General features: G+C 44.4%; 1 protein-coding gene across 1 annotated transcript in view; it reads right to left on the bottom strand.

The window, feature by feature from the left end:
- The window catches only part of LOC139226930 (sodium- and chloride-dependent GABA transporter 1), a 77,010-nt gene that overhangs the window by 23,536 nt on the left and 35,171 nt on the right, over positions 1–18,303 (bottom strand). The window contains 2 exon segments of the mRNA XM_070858019.1: positions 655–758; positions 12,745–12,879. Coding sequence (XP_070714120.1) covers positions 655–758; positions 12,745–12,879 — 239 coding nt within the window.

The raw sequence follows: 18,303 nt of genomic DNA, 5'->3' as shown, positions 1-18,303 counted from the left end.
CTCCAGTGCAGTGCTGAGGGAGTGCTGCACTGTCGGAGGTGCTGTCCTTTCGGGTGAGACGTCAAGTGCTCTATCAGGTGGACGTAAAAGATCCCATGGCACTATTTTGAAGAGGAGCAGGGGAGCTATCCCCAATGTCCTGGCCAATATTTATCCCTCAATCATCATAACTAAAACACATTGTCACATTGCTGTTTGTGAATAAATTGGCTGCCACAATACAACAGTGACTACACTCCAAAAAAGTTCTTCATTGGCTGTAAACCGCTTTGAGAACTCCAGTAGTCATGAAAGGCGCTATATAATTGCAAGTTTTTCCTTCCTGGTTGGTAATGTGGCAGATAGACTGCCCGCCATTTATAGAACCTACCTAATTTTCGTCCAAATGAAAACTTTGGCCATTTTTATGGGGTTTCCATGGCTCTTCCGTTGGTTACAGCCAATGGGTGGGAGAATCCCCATGGATGGGAGAATCCCCATGGAAATTCAGCCCCCTACTTTCTACTACTAGTCCACCATTTATAAAACACATTTAAAATAAGAATAGAAAAGGCTAACAACACAGGAATTAGGATCAGCTCCATTGGTTGAGTTCTACTGAATTTGATTGGTAAATTATAGCTCAGTTATCAAAGCAAGAATAAACTCAAATACTTAAGAATATTGTTGTTCAACTTCTTGTAACTCGACATGGCGATCAATGAGCCAAAGCCAATGCCAAGGGAGTTGAAGACATTGACAGCAGCATAAACCCACACCTGAGAACAAAACAAAGACAATGACTGTTGTTAGAAACCGAGCAAATAGTAGCAGCTGGAGTATGGAGGGTATCGGGGTGAGGTAATGGAGATGCTTTTCTCCCTGACTATTGTCTTACAACTGTGATTGGTTGCTGGTAGTTACTGAACCATCTGCAAATGCCAAGTGACCTACTTTAAGATTCCATAGTTTTAAAAAGGGAGATTTCTCTGCCCCTCTCAATTTTCTCCCCTCTTGTCCTGAAGGTACAGATGTCTATGCCGGGCCACGGTTCTACTGGTGCCAGTATTTAGCCCATTCTTCGTGTTAAAGCTTAGAGTGTAGATAGGCTAGTCAACCTTGAAAGGCATCATAACAATCACTCAACCTCCACAACAGCATCATTTCAAATAGGGCCTGAAGGGATAAAATACTGCAGCAAGGTTATTTCCTCAATAGTAAACACCAGAGCACATTGTTTTAAATATATAAATAGAATTTCTCCCTAATATTCTAAATACAATAATAAATCTTTGCAGAGGTAAATTGCATAGCACTGAAGTGTGCAAAGATTCTTAAACACTTAATTAAAAGATATTGGAAGCTGAAATGATATAACTTGTCATTCTAGGAATGTATGTGCACAGTTACCAACTAGAACACAACGGGGGAGAAATTGATCCTGCTGAGTTTTCCGATGGAGGAATATTTCATCACTGTGTGGAATATATGTCCTGTTGCTTAAGTACAGCTAAATCACGAACAGCAGAGTAAAACAACTTGATTGACAGCAAGAAAATGTCAAAATCTAAGGAATCAGAGAACTCTTAGTACTCGACTGTGAGAGCAGCACATAGCTGTCACAGTGCTGCAGATTGTACAGTCTCAACAGAGTGAGCTGTAAAATGGGTTTTAAAAACATTTGAACTCTTTAGGGGTCCTTTGGCTGGCCTGGGCCCCTGTGGTGGGACCCACTACACTCTTTGCAGGCCAATACGCTTCTGCTCATTTGGCGTACCGTGACCTAATTCAGCCTCAGGAGGGGCTGCCGGCTGAGGGAGTCTCCTCCGCTGGCTCCACCCCGGGCCATTGATTGCCTTGTAAGAGGTGGATGGAGGTTCTGGCCCTTACAAGGCAGCCAGTAAACCCCCAGAAACAACACCCCCAGAAACCCAGTGGCATCCTGGAGGGGTTGTGGGGGGGGGAGCAGGAGGTGCAGCCAGCTGGTCTCCTGCCAGTTACTGCAGGAGAAGACTGGTGTAATCCCGGAGGAATTTCAGGGACCACATTTAAATAGTTTCACCTGATACAGAGTGCAGCTGTGGATGAATTGCCAGTGAATGACTCTGTCCTTACACACTAAGAATTTTTTCATAAGGCTGAGTATTTTCTATTTAATTTGGAAAGATTCAGTGATGAACAAGTGTTAATAGATGAATTTAAATTTTATACACAGCGATTGTATCAATTGACTTTTTACCTTATACACATCAAACTTAACCTTTCATCCTACCTAGAATTAATCCCAGAGCCCCCATGGTGTTTGACAAAAGAAAGCACACAGTTTACAAGCTCTTACTTGGGACAGTTCAGCCTCAGTTGGACTTCTGGTGTAGTGAACAAAGCAAAATGGTAGCATTTCTGGGTACGGTGTAACCTAGACTAATTGTAACCTGGACTAAGTTAGATGCCCGGATGTACTAGAATTAAGGGGTTCAAAATGTATAAAACTGACACAAAGAATGCTGTGTTTAAATTGTTGTTTTGAACTGGAGACGAAATGTCTCCTGAGACTGGGCTTAGAAATGCTAATGTTTTGGTACCCTGCTGAGATGCTATAGCATTTTACACTATGACAACCATTATCTGTTGTTTTCAAGTTCAGACTTCAACTTTGTTTATGTATCTTTAAGACGATGTGTTAAACGTTTGCTGTGTCATAAAGGAGATAACGTTCTGAAGCAAGCAGGTTTCTGGTTTGGCCTCATGAGATCTAAGGGATGATAAGGACAAAAGAGATAAGTCACGAATTTCAAAGGATGAACCCTGGGAAAGTATAAACAGAAAAAGACATGTGGCCAAAATCATGGGACATCTTTAGGGAGGGTTCTTGATTCAGAATCGAAACAAAGAACTTGATATGGCATTGGATAGCAAGTTTTTAGGGGAACCTCTATAGGTTAAAATGTCTTTTCAAGATCCCATGTCAGACCCACCCCAAAAAAGAGAACAAAAGTAGCCTACTCAAGGTTGTCCACACAAACGGTGTGATGGGAGAGCAAAACAGAAGTTGGGCTGGTCAAACGCTCTTTGAGCGATGCCATGCTTTATCGAAGGAAGCTCTAGATGAAGAGAAAGCGGCTGCAAGCCAGAGAACTCTTCACGTGCTTCAGCCGTATGTCCAATCGGATCGGTATCAGCTACTTGTCACGGTTGTATGTTTTTGCTGTATACTAATGTGTTATATTCTGTCTTACATTCCGATTAAACGCAATATACCCACCAGATTGGTTTACAGTCGATCCTTATTATTAAAGTGACCAGAGATAAGTCTTAACTTCGCTATTTCTAACAGATGGCAAAATAAATCACATAATTGGGTATAAACAATAATAGCACTTCCATCTGTGGCAGAATTGGATTTCAGAACATCAATAAGTTGATATTAAAATGGGCTTTTGAGATGGAGAAAACTGCTTTGATCTTCTGATAAGTAGACTAGATAATCTAACCATCATGTGATTCTTACAAGCTGTTAGCTGAGCTCCTTGATATTGGATGTTTTCACACATTATCTTGAGGACACACTCACTCAGTGTTCCATTTGACCTTATATTCGTTATAATAATCTGACTGACAGCGCTAACGAACAGGGTTTCATAGAGAATAATGCTATTGTAGAAATATGAGACATAACCACTTTCACAGAGGGATCCCTTCCAGTTCTCAGTGATTGAAGACTGAGGCCCCACTGGGTGGATTTTGCTCGTCTTAGCTAAGGCTACACAAGTGAAGTGAACCTCCCAGCAGGCCAGTGATATGGCATTGACAAACTGGATGAGGAAGTAAATGGGATGTCTTGTAAGACACTTTGTAATGGAGATGTGAGCGTTAATGTGATCCGTAATGTGATTACACAACTGTGTCACATTAATCACCGATAACTACACTGATTTATTGTAAATTAAGTCAAAACTTATTAAGAATAAATTAAAAATCATTGCAAACATTTGCAAGGTGCAATAGGTCTCTGGGCCTAAAATCAACATTCAACTCTCAGCTGCATTATAGAACCTCATGTTACTATTATTAACGATGAGAAAAATAACTATCTGTGATTAATTTATAAAAATACATCTTCATTCCATAGCTGTTAAAATAGAAGCACATAAGGAGCCCTAAAATTGAACATTATACAGTTTGAATTATATTTGTTGAAAGTAAAAATTAGGTTTATCTTTCCTTTTGGAATATGTAGTGTCTCTGCACCTTGTTACAAACTCACACGAGACATGTATGTATTAGACACGGTCACTCTGTGACCTTCACTTTATTCCCAGGACCAAAGAGTGCTGACCCTGGGTGGGACCTCCCCTTTTATACCTGGAAACCCAGGTGAGGAGTATCTCCCGCAAGCTCACCCCCTGTGGTCAGGGTGTGCATTTCAAGGGTACAGGTACAGTGTGTATGAGTTACAGTTACATAACTATTGTCATTGCAAGATGGTGAAATACATGACAGAATATGTAAGTTGTCTTGCTGATATTCTGACAGACTTTTGATGTATTTGTTGAAATAAATTAAGTACACAACTGGATTGAGTTGAAATCTCGAGTTTTTTGGTGGAGTCGATGTGTACTTGAGTGTTCAAAATGGAAATCTCAATAATTCTTTACCTCGTGCAGTATGTGGGATACCGGTATATGAAAACATCAGTGGAAATAATTTTTCTTTCATCTCTGTATGTCAGGAGCTTCATCTCTGCCAATTGAGAGTTTATCACTTTGAAACTGGGATCTAAAGTTCCATCTAGATTTTATCTTGCCCAACAGACTTTCGACAGCACAGAAGATGTTCACTAAATAATGCATGCAGAGCATTCAGTGAATGACTGTGAGCATCTTCGAGAGCTATGTTGTTTTTGTTCAGATTGGCCTGCTATACTGAAACATAGAAACATAGAAACATAGAAAATAGGTGCAGGAGTAGGCCATTCGGCCCTTCTAGCCTGCACCGCCATTCAATGAGTTCATGGCTGAACATTCAACTTCAGTACCCTATTCCTGCTTTCTCGCCATACCCCTTGATCCCCCTAGTAGTAAGGACCTCATCTAACTCCTTTTTTAATATATTTAGTGAATTGGCCGCAACAACTTTCTGTGGTAGAGAATTCCACAGGTTCACCACTCTCTGGGTGAAGAAGTTCCTCCGCATCTCGGTCCTAAATGGCTTACCCCTTATCCTTAGACTGTGACCTCTGGTTCTGGACTTCCCCAACATTGGGAACATTCTTCCTGCATCTAACCTGTCTAACCCCGTCAGAATTTTAAATGTTTCTATGAGGTCCCCTCTCATTCTTCTGAACTCCAGTGAATACAAGCCCAGTTGATCCAGTCTTTCTTGATAGGTCAGTCCCGCCATCCCGGGAATCAGTCTGGTGAACCTTCGCTGCACTCCCTCAATAGCAAGAATGTCCTTCCTCAGGTTAGGAGACCAAAACTGTACACAATACTCCAGGTGTGGCCTCACCAATGCCCTGTACAACTGTAGCAACACCTCCCTGCCCCTGTACTCAAATCCCCTTGCTATGAAGGCCAACATGCCATTTGCTTTCTTAACCGCCTGCTGCACCTGCATGCCAACCTTCAATGACTGATGTACCATGACACCCAGGTCTCTTTGCACCTCCCCTTTTCCTAATCTGTCACCATTCAGATAATAGTCTGTCTCTCTGTTTTTACCACCAAAGTGGATAACCTCACATTTATCCACATTATACTTCATCTGCCATGCATTTGCCCACTCACCTAACCTATCCAAGTCGCTCTGCAGCCTCACAGCATCCTCCTCGCAGCTCACACTGCCACCCAACTTAGTGTCATCCGCAAATTTGGAGATACTACATTTAATCCCCTCGTCTAAATCATTAATGTACAGTGTAAACAGCTGGGGCCCCAGCACAGAACCTTGCGGTACCCCACTAGTCACTGCCTGCCATTCTGAAAAGTACCCATTTACTCCTACTCTTTTCTTCCTGTCTGACAACCAGTTCTCAATCCATGTCAGTACACTACCCCCAATCCCATGTGCTCTAACTTTGCACATCAATCTCTTGTGTGGGACCTTGTCGAACGCCTTCTTAAAGTCCAAATATACCACATCAACTGGTTCTCCCTTATCCACTCGACTGGAAACATCCTCAAAAAATTCCAGAAGATTTGTCAAGCATGATTTCCCTTTCACAAATCCATGCTGACTTGGACCTATCATGTCACCTCTTTCCAAATGCACTGCTATGACATCCTTAATAATTGATTCCATCATTTTACCCACTACCGATGTCAGGCTGACCGGTCTATAATTCCCTGTTTTCTCTCTCCCTCCTTTTTTAAAAAGTGGGGTTACATTGGCTACCCTCCACTCCATAGGAACTGATCCAGAGTCAATGGAATGTTGGAAAATGACTGTCAACGCATCCACTATTTCCAAGGCCACCTCCTTAAGTACTCTGGGATGCAGTCCATCAGGCCCTGGAAATTTATCGGCCTTCAATCCCATCAATTTCCCCAACACAATTTCCCGGCTAATAAAGATTTCCCTCAGTTCCTCCTCCTTACTAGACCCCCCGACCCCTTTTATAACCGGAAGGTTGTTCGTGTCCTCCTTCGTGAATACCGAACCAAAGTACTTGTTCAATTGGTCCGCCATTTCTTTGTTCCCCGTTATGACTTCCCCTGATTCTGACTGCAGGGGACCTACGTTTGTCTTTACTAACCTTTTTCTCTTTACATATCTATAGAAACTTTTGCAATCCGTCTTAATGTTCCCTGCAAGCTTCTTCTCATACTCCATTTTCCCTGCCCTAATCAAACCCTTTGTCCTCCTCTGCTGAGTTCTAAATTTCTCCCAGTCCCCAGGTTCGCTGCTATTTCTGGCCAATTTGTATGCCACTTCCTTGGCTTTAATACTATCCCTGATTTCCCTTGATAGCCACGGTTGAGCCACCTTCCCTTTTTTATTTTTATGCCAGACAGGAATGTACAATTGTTGTAGTTCATCCATGCGGTCTCTAAATGTCTGCCATTGCCCATCCACAGTCAACCCCTTAAGTATCATTCGCCAATCCATCCCAGCCAATTCACGCCTCATACCTTCAAAGTTAGCCTTCTTTAAGTTCTGGACCATGGTCTCTGAATGAACTGTTTCATTCTCCATCCCAATGCAGAATTCCACCATATTATGGTCACTCTTCCCCAAGGGGCCTCGCACAACGAGATTGCTAATTAATCCTCTCTCATTACATAACACCCAGTCTAAGATGGCCTCCCCCCTAGTTGGTTCCTCGACATATTGGTCTAAAAAACCATCCCTTATGCACTCCAGAAAATCCTCCTCCACCGTATTGCTTCCAGTTTGGTTAGCCCAATCTATGTGCATATTAAAGTCACCCATTATAACTGCTGCACCTTTATTGCACGCACCCCTAATTTCCTGTTTGATGCCCTCCCCAACATCACTACTACTGTTTGGAGGTCTGTACACAACTCCCACTAACGTTTTTTGCCCTTTGGTGTTCTGCAGCTCTACCCATATAGATTCCACATCATCCAAGCTAATGTCCTTCCTAACTATTGCCTTAATCTCCTCCTTAACCAGCAATGCTACCCCACCTCCTTTTCCTTTTATTCTATCCTTCCTGAATGTTGAATACCCCTGGATGTTGAGTTCCCAGCCCTGATCATCCTGGAGCCACGTCTCCGTAATCCCAATCACATCATATTTGTTAACATCTATTTGCACAGTTAATTCATCCACCTTATTGCGGATACTCCTTGCATTAAGACACAAAGCCTTCAGGCTTGTTTTTTTAACACCCTCTGTCCTTTTAGAATTTTGCTGTACAATGGCCCTTTTTGTGCTTTGCCTTGGGTTTCTCTGCCCTCCTCTTTTCCTCATCTCCTTCCTGTCTTTTGTTTTTGCCTCCTTTTTGTTTCCCTCTGTCTCCCTGCATTGGTTCCCATCCCCCTGCCATATTAGTTTAACTCCTCCCCAACAGCACTAGCAAACACTCCCCCGAGGACATTGGTTCCGATTCTGCCCAGGTGCAGACCGTCCGGATTGTACTGGTCCCACCTCCCCCAGAACCGGTTCCAATGCCCCAGGAATTTGAATCCCTCCCTGCTGCACCATTGCTCAAGCCACGTATTCATCTGAGCTATCCTGCGATTCCTACTCTGACTAGCACGTGGCACTGGTAGCAATCCCGAGATTACTACTTTTGAGGTCCTACTTTTTAATTTAGCTCCTAGCTCCTTAAATTCATTTCGTAGGAACTCATCCCTTTTTTTACCTATGTCATTGGTACCAACATGCACCACGACAACTGGCTGTTCTCCCTCCCTTTTTAGAATGTCCTGCACCTTTATCTTCTTTCTCTTTCGGTCTGGAGGGCAGGCTAATGAGCTTCCTTTGGGGTTGGGGTGGCTTTCAGATGTCAGACTTGGCAATGGATGTTCGGAACCAAGCCAACTTTCTGTCTCATTACATAACGAAGGATATACTTGCCATTGAAGGAGTGCAACAAAGGTTCACCAGACTGACTCCTGGGATGGGGGGATTGTCGTACGAGGAGAGAATTAATAGAGTAGGCCTACATTCTCTAGCGTTTAGAAGAATGAGAGGTGATCTCATTGAAACATACAACATTCTTAAAAGGCTTGACAGGGTCGATGCAGGGAGCATGTTTCCTCTGGCTGAGCAGTGTACAACCAGGGGTCACAGTCTCAAAATAAGGAGTCGGCCATTTAGGACTGAGATGAGGAGAAACGTCTTCACTCAGAGAGTGATGAATCTCTGGAATTCTCTACTCTTAGCGGGCTGTGGAGGCTCAGATTTTGAGTATATTCAAGACAGAAATTGTTAAATTTTTGGATATTAAGGGAATCCAGGAATATGGGGACAGTGCAGGAAAGTGGAGTTGAGGTAAAAGATCAGCCATGATCTCATTGAATGGCGGAGCAGGCTCGAGGGGCCGAATGGTCTACTCCTGCTCCTAATTCTTATTTTCCTATGTTCTCTGTAGTAGATTTACTAATATAAAAACAGAAAATACTGGAAATACTCAGCAAGTCAGGCAGCATCTGTGGAGAGAGAATCAGAGTTAGGGTTTCAGGTCGATAACCTTTCGTCAGACCTGGGTGCAGCCAGGCCAATGAACTCACAGGCGGGCAATATTTTGCGCATGTTTTTGAATACTTCAATGGCTGGTACAAAGTTTATTCAGCTGGATTTATCCTACAAAATGTATATTCTATACCTCGAGTAAAGCAAAAAAAGGAGAGCTATAGAGAAACACTGTGAAAGAATCTGAGAACTAAGTGAGACAGATAAATTAACAAAACTAGGAATACTTACGAACTGATTCAGTGAAGGTGCGTTGTGTGAAAGGAGCATGCCTCGCTCAATTGGGTTAGTAGGCCAGAGTGCCCAATTTACAAGGCATCAAATTCAGTTCTGAGGAAAGGTCATTGACCTGAAACGTTAACTCTGTTTCTCTCTCCACAGATGCTGCCTGTCCTGATGAGTATTTCCAGCATTTCCTGTTTTTATCTAAATTAAACATAAAAGATAATGAGCAGGCTCGACAAGGTAGATGCAGAGAGGATGTTTCCACTCATGGGGGAATCTAGAACTAGGGGACGTAGTTTCAAAATAAGGGGTCGCCCATTTAAAACTGAGATAAGGAGGAATTTCTTCTCAGAGGTTTCTAAATCTGTGAAATTCTCTGCCTCAGAGAGCTGTGGAGGCTGGATCATTGAATATATTTAAGCGGAGATAGGCAGATTTTTGAGCGATCAAGGGTTATGGGGAGCGGGTGGGGAAGTATTCTTATTTCAGATTTCCAGTATTACTAATCTGATACTTATGGTCGGCAGGTCCACTGTACTCCAGAGCATTATTGGTGATTGATCAGTCAGCCTGAATCATTAATGGACCCTGGGGTTGGGAAGACCTGTTACATGGATGCCAGGATTTTTCCCATTCAGCTCCAGTATACCCTGTATTCCAATGCCCTAAAGAGTAGGATCTTGGCTTGAAAAGAAGCATAAAACATAAGAAAATAAGAAATAGGAGCAGGAGTAGGCCACCTGGCCCCTCGAGCCTGCTCCGCCATTTAATAAGATCATGGCTGATCTGATCATGGACTCCACTCCACTTCCCTGCCCGCTCCCCATAACCCTTTATTCCCCTACTGCTCAAAAACCTGTCTATCTCCGCCTTAAATATATTCAATGACCCAGCCTCACAGTTCTTTGGGGCAGAGAATTTCACACATTTACAACCCTCTGAGAGAAGAAATTCCTCCTCGTCTCAATTTCAAATGGGCGGCCCCTTATTCTGTGATTCTGTCCCCTAATTTTAGTTTCCCCGATGAGTGGAAATATCTTCTCTGCATCCACCTTGTCGAGCCCCCTCATTATCTTATATGTTTCGATAAGATCACCTCTCATTCTTCTGAACGCCAATGTATATAGGCCCAACCTACTCACCCAATCTTCATAAGTCAACCCCCTCATCTCCAGAATCAACATAGTGAACCTTCTCTGAACAATCTCCAATGCAAGTATATCCTTCCCTAAATATGGAGACAAAAACTGTAAGCAGTACTTTAAATGTGGCCTCACCAATACCCTGTACAGTTGTAGCAGGACTTCTCTGCTTTTGTACTCTATCCCCCTTACAATAAAGGCCAACATTCCATTTGCCTTCCTGATTACTTGCTGTACCTGCAAACTAACATTTTGTGTTTCATGCACAAGGACTCCCAGGTCTCTCTGTACTGCAGCATTTTGCAATTTTTCTCCATTTAAATTATAATTTCCTTTTCTATTTATTCTGCCAAAATGGATAACCTCACACTTTCCCACATTATACTCCATCTGCCAAATTTTTGCCAAAGTATGACAATGCCCGGGTGCTCATTGTGGAGTTCTCTGATGAACATCTCTCTGCCCAGCTGGGGCATGACTACTCGGTTTCCCCATAAAAGTGCCAATGCCGGGTTGAAATAGTGAGACAAATTTGATCAGGACCTGTGAGCATGATATTTGCTCCACAGAAGAAATTGCATTGACATCGCCCCATTTCCAGTTCATGACAGCCAGCCAACTCCTCCCCAGCAGTGTGGGACCTTCCCCCGGGACAATCCAGAGTGGCAACCTGTTCTCCGAACCTAGCACCAGAATGATCTCCTTTGTATATGTCCGTAGCTGTGCGTCAATTGGCAATAATTTTGGCCTCCCGGCCTTGGACGCCCACAACTTGTCGAACTGTTTGATACTCATCAGGGACTGGCTGGCCCCTGTGTCTAGCTCCATTGATACTGGGATGCCATTGAGGAGCACTTTCATCATTATCGGTGGCGTCCTGGTGTATGAACTATATATGTGCTCCACATGAACTCGCTGAACTTCAGCTTCCAGCGAGTTCCCCCAGTGTCCATTTGGCCTCGTAGGGCTTACATCGGGCCCGTCCTTCTCGTACATCAACCTGGCTGCAGGCTTCCTGCACATACGCGCCAAGTGACGGCTGACGTTGCAGTTTCTGCAGGTATATTGCTGATACGTGCAAGCTCTGGCTGTGTGTTTGCCTCCACACCTCCAACATGAGCCGTTGTTGGAAACAAAAGGTCCATTACCAGTCGATCGTCTCTGACTGTCTCTGTAACTGTCCTTAAACGCACCATTGACAGGTGTTGATGGCCCCATTACTGGCCGCATTGTCCATTGCGATGGCATGAATCGCCGTTCAGCTAGCCATTGTCTCTGTCGAATTCCCCCTTTGGGTTCGACAACATGCTCGGGCATGTCCGATTGCCCCCGTCTGCCTGGAGAACTGTATGCCGTGTTAACAATGTTGACTCCCTGTCCATTTGCTGCATTTAAACCAAGATTTTTGTCAAACATCATTCTGGTCTCTTCCTCCCCTGAGATAAATGTATGGGCCACCAAAGCCGCTGTTTCCAGGGTCAAGTCTTTGGTCTCAATCAGTTTCCTGAAAACCCCAGCGTGCCCAATGCCCTCAATAAAAAAGTCTCGCAGCATCTCCGCTCTGCATTCATCTGGGAACTTACATAGGCTCACCAGTCACCGGAGGTCTGCCACGAAGTCTGGAACGCTTTTCCCTTCACGCTGCTGGTGATGTCCAACCAGTGTCTCGCCATGTGCATGCTGCTCACTGGTTTAAAGTGTTCCCCGATCAACTTACTGAGCTCTTCAAAGATCTTGTGCGCCGGCTTCTCTGGCGCTAGGAGGTCCTTCATCAGGGAGTACGTCCTGGATCCACAAACCATCAGGCGATGAACCCTGCGTTTGTCGGCTGACTCCTGTCCCAACCATTCCTTAGTGACGAAACTTTGCTGTAATCTCTCAATAAAATCGTCCCAATCTTCACCAACACAGTTCCTCTCGTCTGTGCTGCTGGTGGCCATGCTCGCGTGGTTTAAATCCAAGTTTCTCATCGCCAATAATATCTCCTTACTATACAGTATAAATGCACATGAGGCCCATGCTTGAGAGAAGGTCACTCTGTGACCTGTCCTTTATTCCTTAGCACTCCAAGTGATGAAGGTGGGTGGAGCTTCCCCTTTTATACCTGAGAGTCCAGGTTAGGAGTGTCTCCCACAAGTTCACCACCTAGTGGTCAGTGTTCTCACGGTGTACAACTTAGGTCAGTTTATACATGGGTTACAATGACAGTTAAATACATGACAATGACCATGCTTACCTGGACTTCCTTTAGTTTCTCCCACTTCGGATTAACAAAGTAATTAATTCCATCTGCAGCTCCTGGGAGTTGCACATTGTTAATGAGGATAGCAAGCAGCACCACGTAAGGGAAGAGCGCGGTGAAGTATACAACCTGGTTACAGAAAACACCAAGAAAAGATGATCAAATATTAGGATAAAGTTTGCAGATTAGCTGTGGGTTATATTTAAACTTTATTCTTGCTATTCTTTTTCTTGTGTATCCCACCTAACCCAGACCCTTCCTTTCGATGGTTGGGTGCAAGAACAGACTGTAAATGTGACACCAATATCTGCTTTTATGTTGCAGCTAATGGAGGCTGAGATGTCTGTCGTCTCCATGGGACAAAAACAACAGTATCACTTCCTCTTCACAGTGTAATGATAGGATCATTGAAACATCAAACACAAATGGGACTTACAAAATGGGGCATTTGGACTTGGGCTTGGGTATACAGGACACAATTTCAAAATTTGCAGATAACACAAAACTTGGAAGTATTGTGAACTGTGAGGAGCATAGTGATCGACTTCAAGAAGAAAAAGGCCCACTGGTGGAATGGGCAGACACGTGGCAGATGCAATTTAACTCAGAAAAATGCAAAGTGATATATTTTGGTAGGAAGAACAAGGAGAGGCAATATAAACTAAAGGGTACTGTAATGACTCAAGAGTCTGGTTACTGTAAACTCACTCAGGTGCAACCTGATCCATCTTTATTCCAGCCCGAGAGTGCCTGTGTGACAAAGACACCCAGCTTATATACAGGTGACCAAGCACACATGCCACTTGCGTACAGCCCGATGACCTCCGACCGTGGCACCCTCTGGTGTCTGGTAACTCCCAAGCATTAATACATAATAACATCCCCCTTTTAAAATCTTAACCACAGTCTTTTTACAAATTAAGACGGTCTGGGGCTTTCCTCTCGCGAGTTGATTGTCTCAGTTTAACTTTGGCTCTGGGTGAGCGTTCTGAGTCCGTTGAGACTGAGGGCTGAGTAGCCGATCTGATGAGAGTGGTCATGACCACATCAGAGACTGAAGGTTCAAAGTCAGTAATGTCAGCAGAGTCCTCTGATGAGTGAACAGTGGTTGGTTGGTCACTGACTGCATCTTCCTCACTCGGTTCCAGTTCATCCATGTGGCCACAATTTAACCCGGTCAAGGTGATTCCTGCATGTTTGCCCATTCTTGAGCACGACAATAAACACTCTGTTACCCTCCTTGGCTGTAACTGTGCCGGCGATCCACTTTGGACCTTGACCATAGTTCAGTCCATAAACCGGATAGTTGACCGGGATGTCATGTGACACGGCAACACGGTCATGACACCATTACTGACTTTGACGTCTGTTTTCAACATGATCATTCAAATCAGGATGAACAAGAGAAAGCCTGGTCTTGAGATTTTTCTTCATCAGTAGTTCAGCAGGAGGAACCCCAGTAAGCGTATGAGGTCTTGACCTGTAACTGAGCAATATACATGACAACCGTCTCCGCAGTGAGCCCTGAGTTACACGTTTCATACTTTGCTTAATCGGTTGAATGGCACGCTCTGCTTGACCATTAGAATCAGGCTTGAATGGAGCTGATCTCACATGTCTGATGCCATTGAGTTTCATGAACTCCTGGAACACAAGACTTGTGAAGCAAGATCCGTTGTCGCTCACAACAATATCAGGCAAACCATGAGTACCAAACATGATACGAAGGCTCTCAATGGTAACTGTAGATGTGATGGATGACATAATAACACACTCCATCCACTTAGAATATGTATCTACTATGACAAAAAACACCTTTCCTGGGAACGGACCCGCAAAATCAATGTGGATCCTCGACCATGGTTTGGATGGCCACGACCAAAGACTCAGTGGAGATTCCGCTGGTACTTTACTTAGCTGCATGCAAGTATTGCACTGATGCACGCATAATTCCAGATCAGAGTCAATTCCAGGCCACCCTACATGAGACCTAGTAATGGACTTCGTCATGACAATACCAGGATGAGTGCGATGAAGTTCACATACAAACTTTTCTCGACCTTTCTTAGGCATGATTACACGATTACCCCACAGTAAATAGTCTGACTGAGTGGACAGCTCATCCTTGCGACGGTTGTAAGGTTTGGTCTCCTCATGCATCTCCATAGGTATGACAGACCAATCACCACTGAGTACACAGTGTTTCACAACCGATAAAATAGGGTCATGGCTGGTCCAGATCCTAACTTGTTGAGCAGTGACAGGGGTTCCTTCACTCTCAAAAGCATCCATTACTAACAGTAGATCTACAGGTTGAGGCATCTCCATCTCAGTTGTGGGTAAGGGCAGATGACTCAGTGCATCAGCACAATTCTCAGTACCAGTTCTATGACGGATGACGTAATCATAGGCAGACAATGTCAGTGCCCATCTTTGAATGCGAGACAACACGTTAGCATTAATATCTTTGTTTTCCGCAATCAATGAAATGAGTGGTTTGTTGATCTATTTCTAGTTCAAAACGAAGACCAAACAGGTACTGGTGCATTTTTTTTACCCCATACACACAGGCCAAAGCTTCTTTCTCTACCATACTGTAAGTTCTTTCCGCTTTAGATAGACTTCTTGAAGCATACGCAACAGGTTGTAGCTTGCCCAATTCATTTGCTTGTTGGAGTACGCAGCCAACCCCATATGATGAAGCATCACAGGCCAATACAAGACGCTTACACGGATCATAATGAACAAGCAACTTGTTTGAACATAGCAGATTCTTGGCTTTCTCAAAGGCTCTATCTTGAGATGCACCCCAGACCCAGTTGTTGCCTTTTCTTAATAAGACATGCAGTGGCTCTAATAAAGTGCTCAATCTGGGTAAGAAATTACCAAAGTAGTTGAGTAGCCCAAGGAACAAATGCAGCTCTGTCACATTCTGAGGCCTGGGTGCATTTTTGATGGCCTCGGTTTTTGAATCAGTGGGCCTGATGCCATCAGCAGCAATCTTCCTCCCGAGGAATTCGACTGCAGGTGCCACGAATACACACTTTGAGCGTTTCAGCCTGAGTCCCACTTTGTCCAGACGCTGTAGGACTTCTTCAAGATTGTTCAGATGTTCAGCAGTGTCGTGATCTGTGACCAGAATGTCATCTTGAAACACTACAGTTCTAGGAACGGACTTCAGTAAACTCTCCATATTCCTCTGAAATATGCTGCAGCCGAACGAATCCCAAAAGGACACCTGTTGTAGACAAACAGTCCTTTATGGGTGTTGATGAAGGTGAGTTTCTTCGAAGTGTCGACAAGCTCCTGGGTCATACAGGCCAACGTTAGATCCAGTTTCGTGAACGACTTTCCACCAGCTAGCATGGCGAACATCTAGTAACGGATACTGATCCTGTTTCAAAAATAGGTTAATCGTAACCTTGTAGTCTCCACAAATCCTGACAGTGCCATCACTCTTCAACACAGGAACAATGGGACTAGCCCAGTCGTTAAACTTGACCGGTGATATGATCCCTTCATGCTGGAGCCTGTCAAGCTCATTTTCAACCTTCTCCCTCATCATGTACGGAACAGACCGAGCTTTGTGATAGATTGGCCTTGCATTGGAGTCCAGGTGAATCTGCACCTTGGCTCCCGTAAAATTACCAATGCCCGGTTCAAACAAAGAAGGAAACTTTTTCAATACTTGAGCACACAAAGTATCATCCACCGAGGACAACATCTTGACATCATTCCAGTTCAGCTTGATTTTCTCGAGCCAATTCCTGCCGAACAGCATTGGACCATTACCTGGGACGATCCATAATGGTAGCTCGTGAACCACACCGTCATATGACACCTCGATTGCTGCACTGCCGAACACCGGTATGAGTTCCTTAGTGTAAGTACGCAACCTGGCATTGACTGGACTCAGCTTTGGTTTTTCAGCCTTAGTGTCCCACAGCTTGTCGAATGTCCTTTGGTTCATTATCGACTGGCTCACACCCGTGTCCAGTTCCATTGATACAGGCACACCATTCAGCTTCACATTACTGACTATCAGCTGGCTCTTGCTCAGGAACGAATACAGTCCATTCACTTCCTCTTTGTGTTGCGTATCCAGGCCATCACTGAACTGGTCCTCATCAATCACGTGGTGAACCGCACCACACTTGCTCCGTTGTGGACACATCCTGTGAAGTTGCCCCACTTTCGAACATCCAATGCATGAGTATTGTCTAAACCGACACTGATGAGGCCGATGATTGCCTCCACAACGCCAACAGGGTGAAATCTGATTCGCACCAGTTGGCGGGCTCTGAGCAGCAGCAAATTTCGCGTAAGCAGCTCTGCCCAAAGACGACGCCATCTTGTTTACAGTACTTGCCGTGGAACTCCGACTCGTCGATGATATCTGCCTCAAATTATCATCCGTCGTCATGCATGCCTGACTAGTTGCAATGGCCTTTTTCAAATCCAGTGTCTCTGCAGCCAACAGCTTCCTGAGGATCGCATCATGGCTGATGCCTATCATGAAGACATCACGCAGCATGTCTTCCAGCATGTTCCCGAACTTACACGGCTCAGCAAGACGTTGCAGGTCGGCGACAAAACCTGAAACGACCTGGCCCTCAGCATGAACATGCGTGTAGAAACGGTAGCATGATATGATGATCCCCTCTTGTGGCTTCAGATGGTTACCCACCAACGAACACAATTCCTCATAACCTTTTTTCACCAAACGTACAGGTGAGAGAAGATTCTTCATGAGGCTGTAAATTTTCGTACCACAAACGGTGAGGAGAACTGCCCTGCGCTTAACTGTGTAGGCCTCTGCCTCCATGCCGTTGGCCACAAAATACTGATCCAGGCGGTCGACAAAATCCACCCAATCCTCGCCCTCCACCAATCTCTCCAGGATTCCAACCGTGCCCATTGTGCATGCAAAGGTTCTTAAATTACCTTGTCGCCAATTTTAATGACTCAAGAGTCTGGTTACTGTAAACTCATTCAGGTGCAACCTGATCCATCTTTATTTCAGCCCGAGAGTGCCTCCGTGACAAAGACACCCAGCTTATATACAGGTGACCAAGCACACATGCCACATGCATTCAGCCCGATGACCTCCGACCGTGGCGCCCTCTGGTGTCTGGTGACCCCCAATCATTAATACATAACAGGTACAATCCTAAAGGGGGTGCATGAACAGAGAGACCTAGGGGTATATGTGCACAAATTGTTGAAGGTGGCAGAGCACGTTGAGAAAGTGGTTAAAAAAGCACGGAGGATCCTGAGCTTCATAAATAGAGGCATAGAGTACAAATCAAGGAAATTGTGATGAACCGTTATAAAACACTGGTTCAGCCTCAACTGGACGATTGTGTCCAATTCTGGGCACCGCAGTTTATAAAGGATGTGAAGACCTTAGAGACGGTGGAGAAAAGATTTATGAGAATGATTCCAGGAATGAAGGACTTCAGTTACGTGGATAGACTGGAGAAGTTGGGGTTGTGCTCCTTAGAGCAGGGAAGCTTGTGAGGCGATTTGATAGAGGTGTTGAAAATCACGAGG

This window comes from Pristiophorus japonicus, chromosome 16 (assembly GCF_044704955.1).
Source record: "Pristiophorus japonicus isolate sPriJap1 chromosome 16, sPriJap1.hap1, whole genome shotgun sequence".
In the NCBI taxonomy this organism is placed as follows: domain Eukaryota; kingdom Metazoa; phylum Chordata; class Chondrichthyes; family Pristiophoridae; genus Pristiophorus; species Pristiophorus japonicus.
Note: the sequence above shows the minus strand (reverse complement) of the source record. Positions and strands in the feature narration are given on the sequence as shown.